This window comes from Eucyclogobius newberryi, unplaced genomic scaffold (assembly GCF_026437365.1).
Source record: "Eucyclogobius newberryi isolate DKJ021-1_F unplaced genomic scaffold, fEucNew1.0.hap1 SCAF_26, whole genome shotgun sequence".
NCBI lineage: Eukaryota > Metazoa > Chordata > Actinopteri > Gobiiformes > Gobiidae > Eucyclogobius > Eucyclogobius newberryi.
The window spans coordinates 881,423-899,341 of NW_027315901.1; the positions used below are offsets into that span (position 1 = coordinate 881,423).

Genomic DNA, 17,919 nt, shown 5'->3' on the forward strand with positions numbered 1-17,919 from the left:
GGGCTCCAGTGTCACATGTTTATAATGACACGTGGAGGAGATGAACACTAGGGGGCTCCAGTGTCACATGTTTATAATGACACGTGGAGGAGATGAACACTAGGGGGCTCCAGTGTCACATGTTTATAATGACACGTGGAGGAGATGAACACTAGGGGGCGACAGTGTCACGTGTTTATAATGACACGTGGAGGAGATGAACACTAGGGGGCTCCAGTGTCACATGTTTATAATGACACGTGGAGGAGATGAACACTAGGGGGCGACAGTGTCACATGTTTATAATGACACGTGGAGGAGATGAACACTAGGGGGCGACAGTGTCACATGTTTATAATGACCTGGTCCTGGTCTTAAAGTGTTTTATTGACGCTCCGCCGCAGCACTGCAGTGCCGCGTGTGTCCGCCGCGCGGCACTGTCCGGCATCAGGCGGTGCGGGGGGCCCCACTGAAGCATCTGTCCCGGGTCAGCGCGGAGCCGGAGCCTCGTGCAACGGCGGGACACTTTAGGCGAGCGCAGAACCGGAGAGAAACGGAACCGAGCGAGCGGCAGGAGGAGCGGCAGACGCGGCAGGAGGAGCGGCAGACGCGGCAGGAGGAGCGGCAGACGCGGCAGAGCTGAGGCGGTACCGCGCGGACACATTTCCGGTTGAACATGGATGATTTGGGTGAGTAGCGCGTGGTCTCTGCGTAAACACGGCACCGGGGAAAGCTTCTGCGCGGCGCCGTGCCGCGTCCGTGCCGCGGTCTGTGGGTCGTTCATGAACGGTCTGTGGGTCGTTCGTGAACGGTCTGTGGGTCACTCATGAACGGTCTGTGGGTCGTTCATGAACGGTCTGTGGGTCGTTCATGAACGGTCTGTGGGTCGTTCGTGAACGGTCTGTGGGTCGTTCATGAACGGTCTGTGGGTCGTTCATGAACGGTCTGTGGGTCGTTCGTGAACGGTCTGTGGGTCGTTCATGAACGGTCTGTGGGTCGTTCATGAACGGTCTGTGGGTCGTTCGTGAACGGTCTGTGGGTCGTTCATGAACGGAACCTGCCGCTGCCGGAGCGAAACTTGACAAAAACAGACACGTCTGCTTCTCTGCGCTGACGCTGTGACGCTTCTGACGTTTATTTGTCCCACAATGGGGAAATTTAAGTGTTGCAACACAAAGTAGATACAGAAGTAAAAAAAAAAAACAGAAAACTTATAAAAAACCTCTTACTCTATAATAATAACAATGGTGACACTTATTTACAGCTGTTTTATGGAGAGAGAATATAGAAAAAAAAGAAAAGATTATTTATTGTCCCCACATGGGGAAATTTGACTGTTGCAACGCAGTAAATCCAGAGGAAAAGAACAGATCACTTACAGGAAGTTTAAAAAACACTCTTAATAGAAGAACTCTTATAAACAAAACTCTTATAAACAAAACTCTTATAAACAAAACCTCTCATTTCTTAATAAGGAGGAGGGAAAAATAAAGATGAAGATAAAATAAAATAAAAACAGCGTAAGACAAAATAATACAAATAATAATGGTAAAATAAATACTCTTATATGTGTGTTTAGTTATTTGCACATGATTATGACAGTATTGCACATGATTATGACAGTATTGCACATGGGTATGTCAGTATTGCACATGGGTATGACAGTATTGCACATGGGTATGACAGTATTGCACATGATTATGACAGTATTGCACATGGGTATGACAGTATTGCACATGATTATGACAGTATTGCACATGGGTATGACAGTATTGCACATGGGTATGACAGTATTGCACATGGGTATGACAGTATTGCACATGATAATGACAGTATTGCACATGGGTATGACAGTATTGCACATGATTATGACAGTATTGCACATGGGTATGTCAGTATTGCACATGGGTATGACAGTATTGCACATTGCACATGGGTATGACAGTATTGCACATGGGTATGACAGTATTGCACATGGGTATGACAGTATTGCACATGATTATGACAGTATTGCACATGGGTATGACAGTATTGCACATGGGTATGTCAGTATTGCACATGGGTATGACAGTATTGCACATGGGTATGACAGTATTGCACATGGGTATGACAGTATTGCACATGGGTATGACAGTATTGCACATAAGTATGACAGTATTGCACATGGGTATGACAGTATTGCACATGGGTATGACAGTATTGCACATGGGTATGACAGTATTGCACATGATAATGACAGTATTGCACATGGGTATGACAGTATTGCACATGAGTGACAGTATTGCACATGGGTATGTCAGTATTGCACATGGGTATATCAGTATTGCACATGGGTATGTCAGTATTGCACATGGGTATATCAGTATTGCACATGGGTATGACATTATTGCACATGGGTATGACAGTATTGCACATGATTATGACAGTATTGCACATGGGTATGACAGTATTGCACATGAGTATGACAGTATTGCACATGGGTATGTCAGTATTGCACATGGGTATGTCAGTATTGCACATGGGTATGACAGTATTGCACATGGGTATGTCAGTATTGCACATGGGTATGTCAGTATTGCACATGGGTATGACAGTATTGCACATGGGTATGTCAGTATTGCACATGGGTATGACAGTATTGCACATGGGTATGACAGTATTGCACATGGGTATATCAGTATTGCACATGGGTATGACAGTATTGCACATGGGTATGACAGTATTGCACATGGGTATGACTGTATTGCACATGATTATGACAGTATTGCACATGGGTATGACAGTATTGCACATGATTATGACAGTATTGCACATGAGTATGACAGTATTGCACATGGGTATGTCAGTATTGCACATGGGTATGTCAGTATTGCACATGGGTATGACAGTATTGCACATGGGTATGACTGTATTGCACATGATTATGACAGTATTGCACATGAGTATGACAGTATTGCACATGGGTATGTCAGTATTGCACATGGGTATGTCAGTATTGCACATGGGTATGACAGTATTGCACATGGGTATATCAGTATTACACATGGGTATGTCAGTATTGCACATGGGTATGACAGTATTGCACATGAGTATGACAGTATTGCACATGGGTATGTCAGTATTGCACATGGGTATGTCAGTATTGCACATGATTATGACAGTATTGCACATGGGTATGACAGTATTGCACATGGGTATGTCAGTATTGCACATGAGTATGTCAGTATTGCACATGGGTATGTCAGTATTGCACATGGGTATGACAGTATTGCACATGGGTATGACAGTATTGCTCATGGGTATATCAGTATTGCACATGGGTATGACAGTATTGCACATGGGTATGACAGTATTGCACATGGGTATGACTGTATTGCACATGATTATGACAGTATTGCACATGGGTATGACAGTATTGCACATGAGTATGACAGTATTGCACATGGGTATGTCAGTATTGCACATGGGTATGACAGTATTGCACATGGGTATATCAGTATTACACATGGGTATGTCAGTATTGCACATGGGTATGACAGTATTGCACATGAGTATGACAGTATTGCACATGGGTATGTCAGTATTGCACATGGGTATGTCAGTATTGCACATGGGTATGACAGTATTGCACATGATTATGACAGTATTGCACATGGGTATGACAGTATTGCACATGGGTATGTCAGTATTGCACATGGGTATGTCAGTATTGCACATGGGTATGACAGTATTGCACATGGGTATGACAGTATTGCACATGGGTATGACAGTATTGCACATGATTATGACAGTATTGCACATGGGTATGACAGTATTGCACATGGGTATGACAGTATTGCACATGATTATGACAGTATTGCACATGGGTATGTCAGTATTGCACATGGGTTTGACAGTATTGCACATGGGTATGTCAGTATTGCACATGGGTATATCAGTATTGCACATGGGTATGGCAGTATTGCACATGGGTATATCAGTATTACACATGGATATGACATTATTGCACATGGGTATGACAGTATTGCACATGATTATGACAGTATTGCACATGGGTATGACAGTATTGCACATGAGTATGACAGTATTGCACATGGGTATGTCAGTATTGCACATGGGTATGTCAGTATTGCACATGGGTAGGACAGTATTGCACATGGGTATGACAGTATTGCACATGGGTATGTCAGTATTGCACATGGGTATGACAGTATTGCACATGGGTATGTCAGTATTGCACATGGGTATGTCAGTATTGCACATGGGTATGACAGTATTGCACATGGGTATGACAGTATTGCACATGGGTATATCAGTATTGCACATGGGTATGACAGTATTGCACATGGGTATTACAGTATTGCACATGGGTATGACTGTATTGCACATGATTATGACAGTATTGCACATGGGTATGACAGTATTGCACATGAGTATGACAGTATTGCACATGGGTATGTCAGTATTGCACATGGGTATGTCAGTATTGCACATGGGTATGACAGTATTGCACATGGGTATATCAGTATTACACATGGGTATGTCAGTATTGCACATGGGTATGACAGTATTGCACATGATTATGACAGTATTGCACATGGGTATGACAGTATTGCACATGGGTATGTCAGTATTGCACATGAGTATGTCAGTATTGCACATGGGTATGTCAGTATTGCACATGGGTATGACAGTATTGCACATGGGTATGACAGTATTGCTCATGGGTATGACAGTATTGCACATGGGTATGACAGTATTGCACATGGGTATGACAGTATTGCACATGGGTATGACTGTATTGCACATGATTATGACAGTATTGCACATGGGTATGACAGGATTGCACATGAGTATGACAGTATTGCACATGGGTATGACAGTATTGCACATGGGTATGACAGTATTGCACATGGGTATATCAGTATTACACATGGGTATGTCAGTATTGCACATGGGTATGACAGTATTGCACATGAGTATGACAGTATTGCACATGGGTATGTCAGTATTGCACATGGGTATGTCAGTATTGCACATGGGTATGTCAGTATTGCACATGGGTATGTCAGTATTGCACATGGGTATGACAGTATTGCACATGATTATGACAGTATTGCACATGGGTATGACAGTATTGCACATGGGTATATCAGTATTGCACATGGGTATGTCAGTATTGCACATGGGTATGACAGTATTGCACATGGGTATGACAGTATTGCACATGGGTATGACAGTATTGCACATGATTATGACAGTATTGCACATGGGTATGACAGTATTGCACATGGGTATGACAGTATTGCACATGATTATGACAGTATTGCACATGGGTATGTCAGTATTGCACATGGGTTTGACAGTATTGCACATGGGTATGTCAGTATTGCACATGGGTATGTCAGTATGTGGTGGCTGAGGTTCCTGTACAGGTCTTATACTGAGAGTCATGTGGTGCCTGAGGTTCCTGTACAGGTCTTATACTGAGAGTCATGTGGTGCCGGGGGTTCCTGTACAGGCCTTATACTGAGAGTCATGTGGTGCCTGAGGTTCCTGTACAGGTCTTATACTGAGAGTCATGTGGTGCCGGGGGTTCCTGTACAGGTCTTATACTGAGAGTCATGTGGTGCCGGGGGTTCCTGTACAGGTCCTATACTGAGAGTCATGTGGTGCCTGAGGTTCCTGTACAGGTCTTATACTGAGAGTCATGTGGTGCCGGGGGTTCCTGTACAGGTCTTATACTGAGAGTCATGTGGTGCATGGGGTTCCTGTACAGGCCTTATACTGAGAGTAATGTGGTGCCTGAGGTTCCTGTACAGGTCTTATACTGAGAGTCATGTGGTGCCTGAGGTTCCTGTACAGGTCTTATACTGAGAGTCATGTGGTGCCTGGGGTTCCTGTACAGGCCTTATACTGAGAGTCATGTGGTGCCTGAGGTTCCTGTACAGGTCTTATACTGAGAGTCATGTGGTGCCTGAGGTTCCTGTACAGGTCTTATACTGAGAGTCATGTGGTGCCTGAGGTTCCTGTACAGGTCTTATACTGAGAGTCATGTGGTGCCTGAGGTTCCTGTACAGGTCTTATACTGAGAGTCATGTGGTGCCTGAGGTTCCTGTACAGTTCTTATACTGAGAGTCATGTGGTGCCTGAGGTTCCTGTACAGGTCTTATACTGAGAGTCATGTGGTGCCTGAGGTTCCTGTACAGGTCTTATACTGAGAGTCATGTGGTGCCGGGGGTTCCTGTACAGGTCTTATACTGAGAGTCATGTGGTGCCTGAGGTTCCTGTACAGGTCTTATACTGAGAGTCATGTGGTGCCTGAGGTTCCTGTACAGGTCTTATACTGAGAGTCATGTGGTGCCTGAGGTTCCTGTACAGGTCTCATACTGAGAGTCATGTGGTGCCTGAGGTTCCTGTACAGGTCTTATACTGAGAGTCATGTGGTGCCTGAGGTTCCTGTACAGGTCTTATACTGAGAGTCATGTGGTGCCTGAGGTTCCTGTACAGGTCTTATACTGAGAGTCATGTGGTGCCGGAGGTTCCTGTACAGTTCTTAAACTGAGAGTCATGTGGTGCCTGAGGTTCCTGTACAGGTCTTATACTGAGAGTCATGTGGTGCCGGGGGTTCCTGTACAGGTCTTATACTGAGAGTCATGTGGTGCCGGGGGTTCCTGTACAGGTCTTATACTGAGAGTCATGTGGTGCCTGAGGTTCCTGTACGGATCTTATACTGAGAGTAATGTGGTGCCTGAGGTTCCTGTACAGGTCTTATACTGAGAGTCATGTGGTGCCTGAGGTTCCTGTACAGGTCTTATACTGAGAGTCATGTGGTGCCTGAGGTTCCTGTACGGATCTTATACTGAGAGTAATGTGGTGCCTGAGGTTCCTGTACAGTTCTTACTGCAGATGACAGACGCTTGAGTCATGAGGAGGAAGTGAAGAATCCCTGGGTCAAATCTGTTCTTACAACATGGAAGGAGCTGATCAGAACAAACATTATTATAACCAATAGATTAAAGATAATAATGACATCAGAGCTTTAGGACTGAAAGATTTATTAAAGTTTATAATTCTGAACTTTCAAGTGAATTAATATCTAAAAGAAACAAATGTATGAAGAGTCTGGACCAGGGGTGTCAAACATCCGGGCCACGGGCCGGATCCGGCCCGCCAAACGTTTTAATCTGGCCAGCCGAACATTTTGAATTAATTTTAAAAATTATATATATATATATATATATATATATTTTTCCGTTCATAGTAAGACACGCGTTTGCGCACTTTACAGCACTTTACAGCTCTTTACAGCTCTTTACAGCTCTTTACAGCACTTTACAGCACTTACGCACCTCAGAGCAGAGGTCTGAGCGCGGACAGAGACATGTGGCTTTAGGAAACACGTGGAAGAAAGAGAGAAGACTGTTTTGTGGATGTTAGAGCTGTGCTAAAAGTGGAGCTAATGTGGAGTTAATGTGGAGCTAACAACAAGAAAACTAACTTCTGTGATGAAAACATCCTCTACAAACCTGAACACATCAAGACACGCTAATGTGACTGTGACACGCTAATGTGACTGTGACACACTAATGTGACTGTGACACACTAATGTGACTGTGAACACACTAATGTGACTGTGACACACTAATGTGACTGTGACACGCTAATGTGACTGTGACACGCTAATGTGACTGTGACACGCTAATGTGACTGTGACACACTAATGTGACTGTGACACGCTAATGTGACTGTGACACACTAATGTGACTGTGACACGCTAATGTGACTGTGACACGCTAATGTGACTGTGACACGCTAATGTGACTGTGACACACTAATGTGACTGTGACACACTAATGTGACTGTGAACACACTAATGTGACTGTGACACACTAATGTGACTGTGACACGCTAATGTGACTGTGACACGCTAATGTGACTGTGACACGCTAATGTGACTGTGACACACTAATGTGACTGTGACACGCTAATGTGACTGTGACACACTAATGTGACTGTGACACGCTAATGTGACTGTGACACGCTAATGTGACTGTGACACGCTAATGTGACTGTGACACGCTAATGTGACTGTGACACACTAATGTGACTGTGACACACTAATGTGACTGTGACACGCTAATGTGACTGTGACACGCTAATGTGACTGTGACACGCTAATGTGACTGTGACACACTAATGTGACTGTGACACGCTAATGTGACTGTGACACGCTAATGTGACTGTGACACGCTAATGTGACTGTGAACACACTAATGTGACTGTGACACACTAATGTGACTGTGACACACTAATGTGACTGTGACACACTAATGTGACTGTGACACACTAATGTGACTGTGAACACACTAATGTGACTGTGACACACTAATGTGACTGTGACACACTAATGTGACTGTGACACACTAATGTGACTGTGACACACTAATGTGACTGTGACACGCTAATGTGACTGTGACATGTGGATGTGGCAGCAGGAGACAGACTGTTGGAGAGGATGTGGCAGCAGGAGACAGACTGTTGGAGAGGATGTGGCAGCAGGAGGCAGACTGTTGGAGAGGATGTGGCAGCAGGAGACAGACTGTTGGAGAGGATGTGGCAGCAGGAGACAGACTGTTGGAGAGGATGTGGCAGCAGGAGGCAGACTGTTGGAGAGGATGTGGCAGCAGGAGGCAGACTGTTGGAGAGGATGTGGCAGCAGGAGGCAGACTGTTGGAGAGGATGTGGCAGCAGGAGACAGACTGTTGGAGAGGATGTGGCAGCGGGAGACAGACTGTTGGAGAGGATGTGGCTGCAGGAGGCAGACTGTTGGAGAGGATGTGACAGCAGGAGACAGACTGTTGGAGAGGATGTGGCAGCAGGAGGCAGACTGTTGGAGAGGATGTGACAGCAGGAGACAGACTGTTGGAGAGGATGTGACAGCAGGAGGCAGACTGTTGGAGAGGATGTGGCAGCAGGAGGCAGACTGTTGGAGAGGATGTGGCAGCAGGAGACAGACTGTTGGAGAGGATGTGGCAGCAGGAGACAGACTGTTGGAGAGGATGTGGCAGCAGGAGGCAGACTGTTGGAGAGGATGTGGCAGCAGGAGGCAGACTGTTGGAGAGGATATGGCAGCGGGAGGCAGACTGTTGGAGAGGATGTGGCAGAGGGAGGCAGACTGTTGGAGAGGATGTGGCAGCAGGAGGCAGACTGTTGGAGAGGATGTGGCAGCAGGAGACAGACTGTTGGAGAGGATGTGGCAGCAGGAGGCAGACTGTTGGAGAGGATGTGGCAGCAGGAGACAGACTGTTGGAGAGGATGTGACAGCAGGAGGCAGACTGTTGGAGAGGATGTGGCAGCAGGAGGCAGACTGTTGGAGAGGATGTGGCAGCAGGAGACAGACTGTTGGAGAGGATGTGGCAGCAGGAGGCAGACTGTTGGAGAGGATGTGGCAGCAGGAGGCAGACTGTTGGAGAGGATGTTGCGGCAGGAGACAGACTGTTGGAGAGGATGTGGCAGCAGGAGACAGACTGTTGGAGAGGATGTGGCAGCAGGAGACAGACTGTTGGAGAGGATGTGGCAGCAGGAGACAGACTGTTGGAGAGGATGTGGCAGCAGGAGGCAGACTGTTGGAGAGGATGTGGCAGCAGGAGGCAGACTGTTGGAGAGGATGTGGCAGCAGGAGGCAGACTGTTGGAGAGGATGTGGCAGCAGGAGGCAGACTGTTGGAGAGGATGTGGCAGCAGGAGGCAGACTGTTGGAGAGGATGTGGCAGCAGGAGGCAGACTGTTGGAGAGGATGTGGCAGCAGGAGGCAGACTGTTGGAGAGGATGTGGCAGCAGGAGGCAGACTGTTGGAGAGGATGTGGCAGCAGGAGACAGACTGTTGGAGAGGATGTGGCAGCAGGAGGCAGACTGTTGGAGAGGATGTGGCAGCAGGAGACAGACTGTTGGAGAGGATGTGGCAGCAGGAGGCAGACTGTTGGAGAGGATGTGGCAGCAGGAGACAGACTGTTGGAGAGGATGTGGCAGCAGGAGACAGACTGTTGGAGAGGATGTGACAGCAGGAGACAGACTGTTGGAGAGGATGTGGCAGCAGGAGGCAGACTGTTGGAGAGGATGTGGCAGCAGGAGACAGACTGTTGGAGAGGATGTGGCAGCAGGAGGCAGACTGTTGGAGAGGATGTGGCAGCAGGAGGCAGACTGTTGGAGAGGATGTGGCAGCAGGAGACTGACTGTTGGAGAGGATGTGGCAGTAGGAGACAGACTGTTGGAGAGGATGTGGCAGCAGGAGGCAGACTGTTGGAGAGGATGTGGCAGCAGGAGACAGACTGTTGGAGAGGATGTGGCAGCAGGAGGCAGACTGCTGGAGTAGATGTGGCAGCAGGAGACACTGTTGGAGAGGATGTGGCAGCAGGAGACAGACTGTTGGAGAGGATGTGGCAGCAGGAGACAGACTGTTGGAGAGGATGTGGCAGCAGGAGGCAGACTGTTGGAGAGGATGTGGCAGCAGGAGTCAGACTGTTGGAGAGGATGTGGCAGCAGAAGGCAGACTGTTGGAGAGGATGTGGCAGCAGGAGGCAGACTGTTGGAGAGGATGTGGCAGCAGGAGACAGACTGTTGGAGAGGATGTGGCAGCAGGAGGCAGACTGTTGGAGAAAGTGTTGCAGCAGGAGGCAGACTGTTGGAGAAAGTGTGGCAGCAGGAGGCAGACTGTTGGAGACGATGTGGCAGCAGGAGACAGACTGTTGGAGAGGATGTGGCAGCAGGAGGCAGACTGTTGGAGAAAGTGTTGCAGCAGGAGGCAGACTGTTGGAGAAAGTGTGGCAGCAGGAGGCAGACTGTTGGAGAGGATGTGGCAGCAGGAGGCAGACTGTTGGAGAGGATGTGGCAGCAGGAGGCAGACTGTTGGAGAGGATGTGGCAGCAGGAGACAGACTGTTGGAGAGGATGTGGCAGCAGGAGACAGACTGTTGGAGAAGATGTGAAAGCAGGAGACAGACTGTTGGAGAGGATGTGGCAGCAGGAGGCAGACTGTTGGAGAGGATGTGGCAGCAGGAGACAGACTGTTGGAGAGGATGTGACAGCAGGAGGCAGACTGTTGGAGAGGATGTGGCAGCAGGAGGCAGACTGTTGGAGAGGATGTGGCAGCAGGAGACAGACTGTTGGAGAGGATGTGGCAGCAGGAGACAGACTGTTGGAGAGGATGTGGCAGCAGGAGGCAGACTGTTGGAGAGGATGTGGCAGCAGGAGGCAGACTGTTGGAGAGGATATGGCAGCGGGAGGCAGAATGTTGGAGAGGATGTGGCAGAGGGAGGCAGACTGTTAGAGGATGTGGCAGCAGGAGGCAGACTGTTGGAGAGGATGTGGCAGCAGGAGACAGACTGTTGGAGAGGATGTGGCAGCAGGAGGCAGACTGTTGGAGAGGATGTGGCAGCAGGAGACAGACTGTTGGAGAGGATGTGACAGCAGGAGGCAGACTGTTGGAGAGGATGTGGCAGCAGGAGGCAGACTGTTGGAGAGGATGTGGCAGCAGGAGACAGACTGTTGGAGAGGATGTGGCAGCAGGAGGCAGACTGTTGGAGAGGATGTGGCAGCAGGAGGCAGACTGTTGGAGAGGATGTGGCAGCAGGAGACAGACTGTTGGAGAGGATGTGGCAGCAGGAGGCAGACTGTTGGAGAGGATGTGGCAGCAGGAGGCAGACTGTTGGAGAGGATATGGCAGCGGGAGGCAGACTGTTGGAGAGGATGTGGCAGAGGGAGGCAGACTGTTGGAGAGGATGTGGCAGCAGGAGGCAGACTGTTGGAGAGGATGTGGCAGCAGGAGACAGACTGTTGGAGAGGATGTGGCAGCAGGAGGCAGACTGTTGGAGAGGATGTGGCAGCAGGAGACAGACTGTTGGAGAGGATGTGACAGCAGGAGGCAGACTGTTGGAGAGGATGTGGCAGCAGGAGGCAGACTGTTGGAGAGGATGTGGCAGCAGGAGACAGACTGTTGGAGAGGATGTGGCAGCAGGAGGCAGACTGTTGGAGAGGATGTGGCAGCAGGAGGCAGACTGTTGGAGAGGATGTTGCGGCAGGAGACAGACTGTTGGAGAGGATGTGGCGGCAGGAGACAGACTGTTGGAGAGGATGTGGCAGCAGGAGACAGACTGTTGGAGAGGATGTGGCGGCAGGAGGCAGACTGTTGGAGAGGATGTGGCAGCAGGAGACAGACTGTTGGAGAGGATGTGGCAGCAGGAGGCAGACTGTTGGAGAGGATGTGGCAGCAGGAGACAGACTGTTGGAGAGGATGTGACAGCAGGAGGCAGACTGTTGGAGAGGATGTGGCAGCAGGAGGCAGACTGTTGGAGAGGATGTGGCAGCAGGAGACAGACTGTTGGAGAGGATGTGGCAGCAGGAGGCAGACTGTTGGAGAGGATGTGGCAGCAGGAGGCAGACTGTTGGAGAGGATGTTGCGGCAGGAGACAGACTGTTGGAGAGGATGTGGCGGCAGGAGACAGACTGTTGGAGAGGATGTGGCAGCAGGAGACAGACTGTTGGAGAGGATGTGGCGGCAGGAGGCAGACTGTTGGAGAGGATGTGGCAGCAGGAGACAGACTGTTGGAGAGGATGTGGCAGCAGGAGGCAGACTGTTGGAGAGGATGTGGCAGCAGGAGACAGACTGTTGGAGAGGATGTGGCAGCAGGAGGCAGACTGTTGGAGTAGATGTGGCAGCAGGAGACACTGTTGGAGAGGATGTGGCAGCAGGAGACAGACTGTTGGAGAGGATGTGGCAGCAGGAGACAGACTGTTGGAGAGGATGTGGCAGCAGGAGGCAGACTGTTGGAGAGGATGTGGCAGCAGGAGTCAGACTGTTGGAGAGGATGTGGCAGCAGAAGGCAGACTGTTGGAGAGGATGTGGCAGCAGGAGGCAGACTGTTGGAGAGGATGTGGCAGCAGGAGACAGACTGTTGGAGAGGATGTGGCAGCAGGAGGCAGACTGTTGGAGAAAGTGTTGCAGCAGGAGGCAGACTGTTGGAGAAAGTGTGGCAGCAGGAGGCAGACTGTTGGAGACGATGTGGCAGCAGGAGACAGACTGTTGGAGAGGATGTGGCAGCAGGAGGCAGACTGCTGGAGTAGATGTGGCAGCAGGAGACACTGTTGGAGAGGATGTGGCAGCAGGAGACAGACTGTTGGAGAGGATGTGGCAGCAGGAGACAGACTGTTGGAGAGGATGTGGCAGCAGGAGGCAGACTGTTGGAGAGGATGTGGCAGCAGGAGTCAGACTGTTGGAGAGGATGTGGCAGCAGAAGGCAGACTGTTGGAGAGGATGTGGCAGCAGGAGGCAGACTGTTGGAGAGGATGTGGCAGCAGGAGACAGACTGTTGGAGAGGATGTGGCAGCAGGAGGCAGACTGTTGGAGAAAGTGTTGCAGCAGGAGGCAGACTGTTGGAGAAAGTGTGGCAGCAGGAGGCAGACTGTTGGAGACGATGTGGCAGCAGGAGACAGACTGTTGGAGAGGATGTGGCAGCAGGAGGCAGACTGTTGGAGAAAGTGTTGCAGCAGGAGGCAGACTGTTGGAGAAAGTGTGGCAGCAGGAGGCAGACTGTTGGAGACGATGTGGCAGCAGGAGACAGACTGTTGGAGAGGATGTGGCAGCAGGAGGCAGACTGTTGGAGAGGATGTGGCAGCAGGAGGCAGACTGTTGGAGAGGATGTGGCAGCAGGAGGCAGACTGTTGGAGAGGATGTGGCAGCAGGAGACAGACTGTTGGAGAGGATGTGGCAGCAGGAGACAGACTGTTGGAGAGGATGTGGCAGCAGGAGGCAGACTGTTGGAGAGGATGTGGCAGCAGGAGACAGACTGTTGGAGAGGATGTGGCAGCAGGAGGCAGACTGCTGGAGTAGATGTGGCAGCAGGAGACACTGTTGGAGAGGATGTGGCAGCAGGAGACAGACTGTTGGAGAGGATGTGGCAGCAGGAGACAGACTGTTGGAGAGGATGTGGCAGCAGGAGGCAGACTGCTGGAGTAGATGTGGCAGCAGGAGACACTGTTGGAGAGGATGTGGCAGCAGGAGACAGACTGTTGGAGAGGATGTGGCAGCAGGAGACAGACTGTTGGAGAGGATGTGGCAGCAGGAGGCAGACTGTTGGAGAGGATGTGGCAGCAGGAGTCAGACTGTTGGAGAGGATGTGGCAGCAGAAGGCAGACTGTTGGAGAGGATGTGGCAGCAGGAGGCAGACTGTTGGAGAGGATGTGGCAGCAGGAGACAGACTGTTGGAGAGGATGTGGCAGCAGGAGGCAGACTGTTGGAGAAAGTGTTGCAGCAGGAGGCAGACTGTTGGAGAAAGTGTGGCAGCAGGAGGCAGACTGTTGGAGACGATGTGGCAGCAGGAGACAGACTGTTGGAGAGGATGTGGCAGCAGGAGGCAGACTGTTGGAGAAAGTGTTGCAGCAGGAGGCAGACTGTTGGAGAAAGTGTGGCAGCAGGAGGCAGACTGTTGGAGACGATGTGGCAGCAGGAGACAGACTGTTGGAGAGGATGTGGCAGCAGGAGGCAGACTGTTGGAGAGGATGTGGCAGCAGGAGGCAGACTGTTGGAGAGGATGTGGCAGCAGGAGGCAGACTGTTGGAGAGGATGTGGCAGCAGGAGACAGACTGTTGGAGAGGATGTGGCAGCAGGAGACAGACTGTTGGAGAGGATGTGGCAGCGGGAGACAGACTGTTGGAGAGGATGTGGCTGCAGGAGGCAGACTGTTGGAGAGGATGTGACAGCAGGAGACAGACTGTTGGAGAGGATGTGGCAGCAGGAGGCAGACTGTTGGAGAGGATGTGACAGCAGGAGACAGACTGTTGGAGAGGATGTGACAGCAGGAGGCAGACTGTTGGAGAGGATGTGGCAGCAGGAGGCAGACTGTTGGAGAGGATGTGGCAGCAGGAGACAGACTGTTGGAGAGGATGTGGCAGCAGGAGACAGACTGTTGGAGAGGATGTGGCAGCAGGAGGCAGACTGTTGGAGAGGATGTGGCAGCAGGAGGCAGACTGTTGGAGAGGATATGGCAGCGGGAGGCAGACTGTTGGAGAGGATGTGGCAGAGGGAGGCAGACTGTTGGAGAGGATGTGGCAGCAGGAGGCAGACTGTTGGAGAGGATGTGGCAGCAGGAGACAGACTGTTGGAGAGGATGTGGCAGCAGGAGGCAGACTGTTGGAGAGGATGTGGCAGCAGGAGACAGACTGTTGGAGAGGATGTGGCAGCAGGAGGCAGACTGTTGGAGAGGATGTGGCAGCAGGAGGCAGACTGTTGGAGAGGATGTGGCAGCAGGAGACAGACTGTTGGAGAGGATGTGGCAGCAGGAGACAGACTGTTGGAGAGGATGTGGCAGCAGGAGGCAGACTGTTGGAGAGGATGTGGCAGCAGGAGACAGACTGTTGGAGAGGATGTGGCAGCAGGAGGCAGACTGCTGGAGTAGATGTGGCAGCAGGAGACACTGTTGGAGAGGATGTGGCAGCAGGAGACAGACTGTTGGAGAGGATGTGGCAGCAGGAGGCAGACTGCTGGAGTAGATGTGGCAGCAGGAGACACTGTTGGAGAGGATGTGGCAGCAGGAGACAGACTGTTGGAGAGGATGTGGCAGCAGGAGGCAGACTGCTGGAGTAGATGTGGCAGCAGGAGACACTGTTGGAGAGGATGTGGCAGCAGGAGACAGACTGTTGGAGAGGATGTGGCAGCAGGAGACAGACTGTTGGAGAGGATGTGGCAGCAGGAGGCAGACTGTTGGAGAGGATGTGGCAGCAGGAGTCAGACTGTTGGAGAGGATGTGGCAGCAGAAGGCAGACTGTTGGAGAGGATGTGGCAGCAGGAGGCAGACTGTTGGAGAGGATGTGGCAGCAGGAGACAGACTGTTGGAGAGGATGTGGCAGCAGGAGGCAGACTGTTGGAGAAAGTGTTGCAGCAGGAGGCAGACTGTTGGAGAAAGTGTGGCAGCAGGAGGCAGACTGTTGGAGACGATGTGGCAGCAGGAGACAGACTGTTGGAGAGGATGTGGCAGCAGGAGGCAGACTGTTGGAGAAAGTGTTGCAGCAGGAGGCAGACTGTTGGAGAAAGTGTGGCAGCAGGAGGCAGACTGTTGGAGACGATGTGGCAGCAGGAGACAGACTTTTGGAGAGGATGTGGCAGCAGGAGGCAGACTGTTGGAGAGGATGTGGCAGCAGGAGGCAGACTGTTGGAGAGGATGTGGCAGCAGGAGGCAGACTGTTGGAGAGGATGTGGCAGCAGGAGACAGACTGTTGGAGAGGATGTGGCAGCAGGAGACAGACTGTTGGAGAGGATGTGGCAGCGGGAGACAGACTGTTGGAGAGGATGTGGCTGCAGGAGGCAGACTGTTGGAGAGGATGTGACAGCAGGAGACAGACTGTTGGAGAGGATGTGGCAGCAGGAGGCAGACTGTTGGAGAGGATGTGGCAGCAGGAGACAGACTGTTGGAGAGGATGTGACAGCAGGAGGCAGACTGTTGGAGAGGATGTGGCAGCAGGAGGCAGACTGTTGGAGAGGATGTGGCAGCAGGAGACAGACTGTTGGAGAGGATGTGGCAGCAGGAGGCAGACTGTTGGAGAGGATGTGGCAGCAGGAGGCAGACTGTTGGAGAGGATGTTGCGGCAGGAGACAGACTGTTGGAGAGGATGTGGCGGCAGGAGACAGACTGTTGGAGAGGATGTGGCAGCAGGAGACAGACTGTTGGAGAGGATGTGGCAGCAGGAGGCAGACTGTTGGAGAGGATGTGGCAGCAGGAGACAGACTGTTGGAGAGGATGTGGCAGCAGGAGGCAGACTGTTGGAGAGGATGTGGCAGCAGGAGGCAGACTGTTGGAGAGGATGTGGCAGCAGGAGGCAGACTGTTGGAGAGGATGTGGCAGCAGGAGACAGACTGTTGGAGAGGATGTGGCAGCAGGAGGCAGACTGTTGGAGAGGATGTGGCAGCAGGAGACAGACTGTTGGAGAGGATGTGGCAGCAGGAGACAGACTGTTGGAGAGGATGTGACAGCAGGAGGCAGACTGTTGGAGAGGATGTGGCAGCAGGAGGCAGACTGTTGGAGAGGATGTGGCAGCAGGAGACAGACTGTTGGAGAGGATGTGGCAGCAGGAGGCAGACTGTTGGAGAGGATGTGGCAGCAGGAGGCAGACTGTTGGAGAGGATGTGGCAGCAGGAGACTGACTGTTGGAGAGGATGTGGCAGTAGGAGACAGACTGTTGGAGAGGATGTGGCAGCAGGAGACAGACTGTTGGAGAGGATGTGGCAGCAGGAGGCAGACTGTTGGAGAGGATGTGGCAGCAGGAGACAGACTGTTGGAGAGGATGTGGAAGCAGGAGGCAGACTGCTGGAGTAGATGTGGCAGCAGGAGACACTGTTGGAGAGGATGTGGCAGCAGGAGACAGACTGTTGGAGAGGATGTGGCAGCAGGAGACAGACTGTTGGAGAGGATGTGGCAGCAGGAGGCAGACTGTTGGAGAGGATGTGGCAGCAGGAGTCAGACTGTTGGAGAGGATGTGGCAGCAGAAGGCAGACTGTTGGAGAGGATGTGGCAGCAGGAGGCAGACTGTTGGAGAGGATGTGGCAGCAGGAGACAGACTGTTGGAGAGGATGTGGCAGCAGGAGGCAGACTGTTGGAGAAAGTGTTGCAGCAGGAGGCAGACTGTTGGAGAAAGTGTGGCAGCAGGAGGCAGACTGTTGGAGACGATGTGGCAGCAGGAGACAGACTGTTGGAGAGGATGTGGCAGCAGGAGGCAGACTGTTGGAGAAAGTGTTGCAGCAGGAGGCAGACTGTTGGAGAAAGTGTGGCAGCAGGAGGCAGACTGTTGGAGACGATGTGGCAGCAGGAGACAGACTGTTGGAGAGGATGTGGCAGCAGGAGGCAGACTGTTGGAGAGGATGTGGCAGCAGGAGGCAGACTGTTGGAGAGGAT

The 17,919-nt window shown here is 51.2% G+C and overlaps 1 protein-coding gene across 3 annotated transcripts in view; it reads left to right on the plus strand.

The window, feature by feature from the left end:
* Positions 1 to 500: 500 nt before the first annotated feature.
* The window catches only part of LOC140372574 (paxillin-like), a 107,198-nt gene continuing 89,779 nt past the window's right edge, over positions 501 to 17,919 (plus strand). For 2 of the 3 annotated variants that reach the window (XM_072459708.1, XM_072459709.1), the window contains exon 1: positions 501 to 668. In XM_072459708.1, the coding sequence (XP_072315809.1) occupies positions 656 to 668 (13 nt within the window). In that variant the 5' untranslated portion in view covers positions 501 to 655. The remainder of the gene's footprint in view (positions 669 to 17,919) is intronic. The other variant, XM_072459710.1, reaches the window with a different exon arrangement.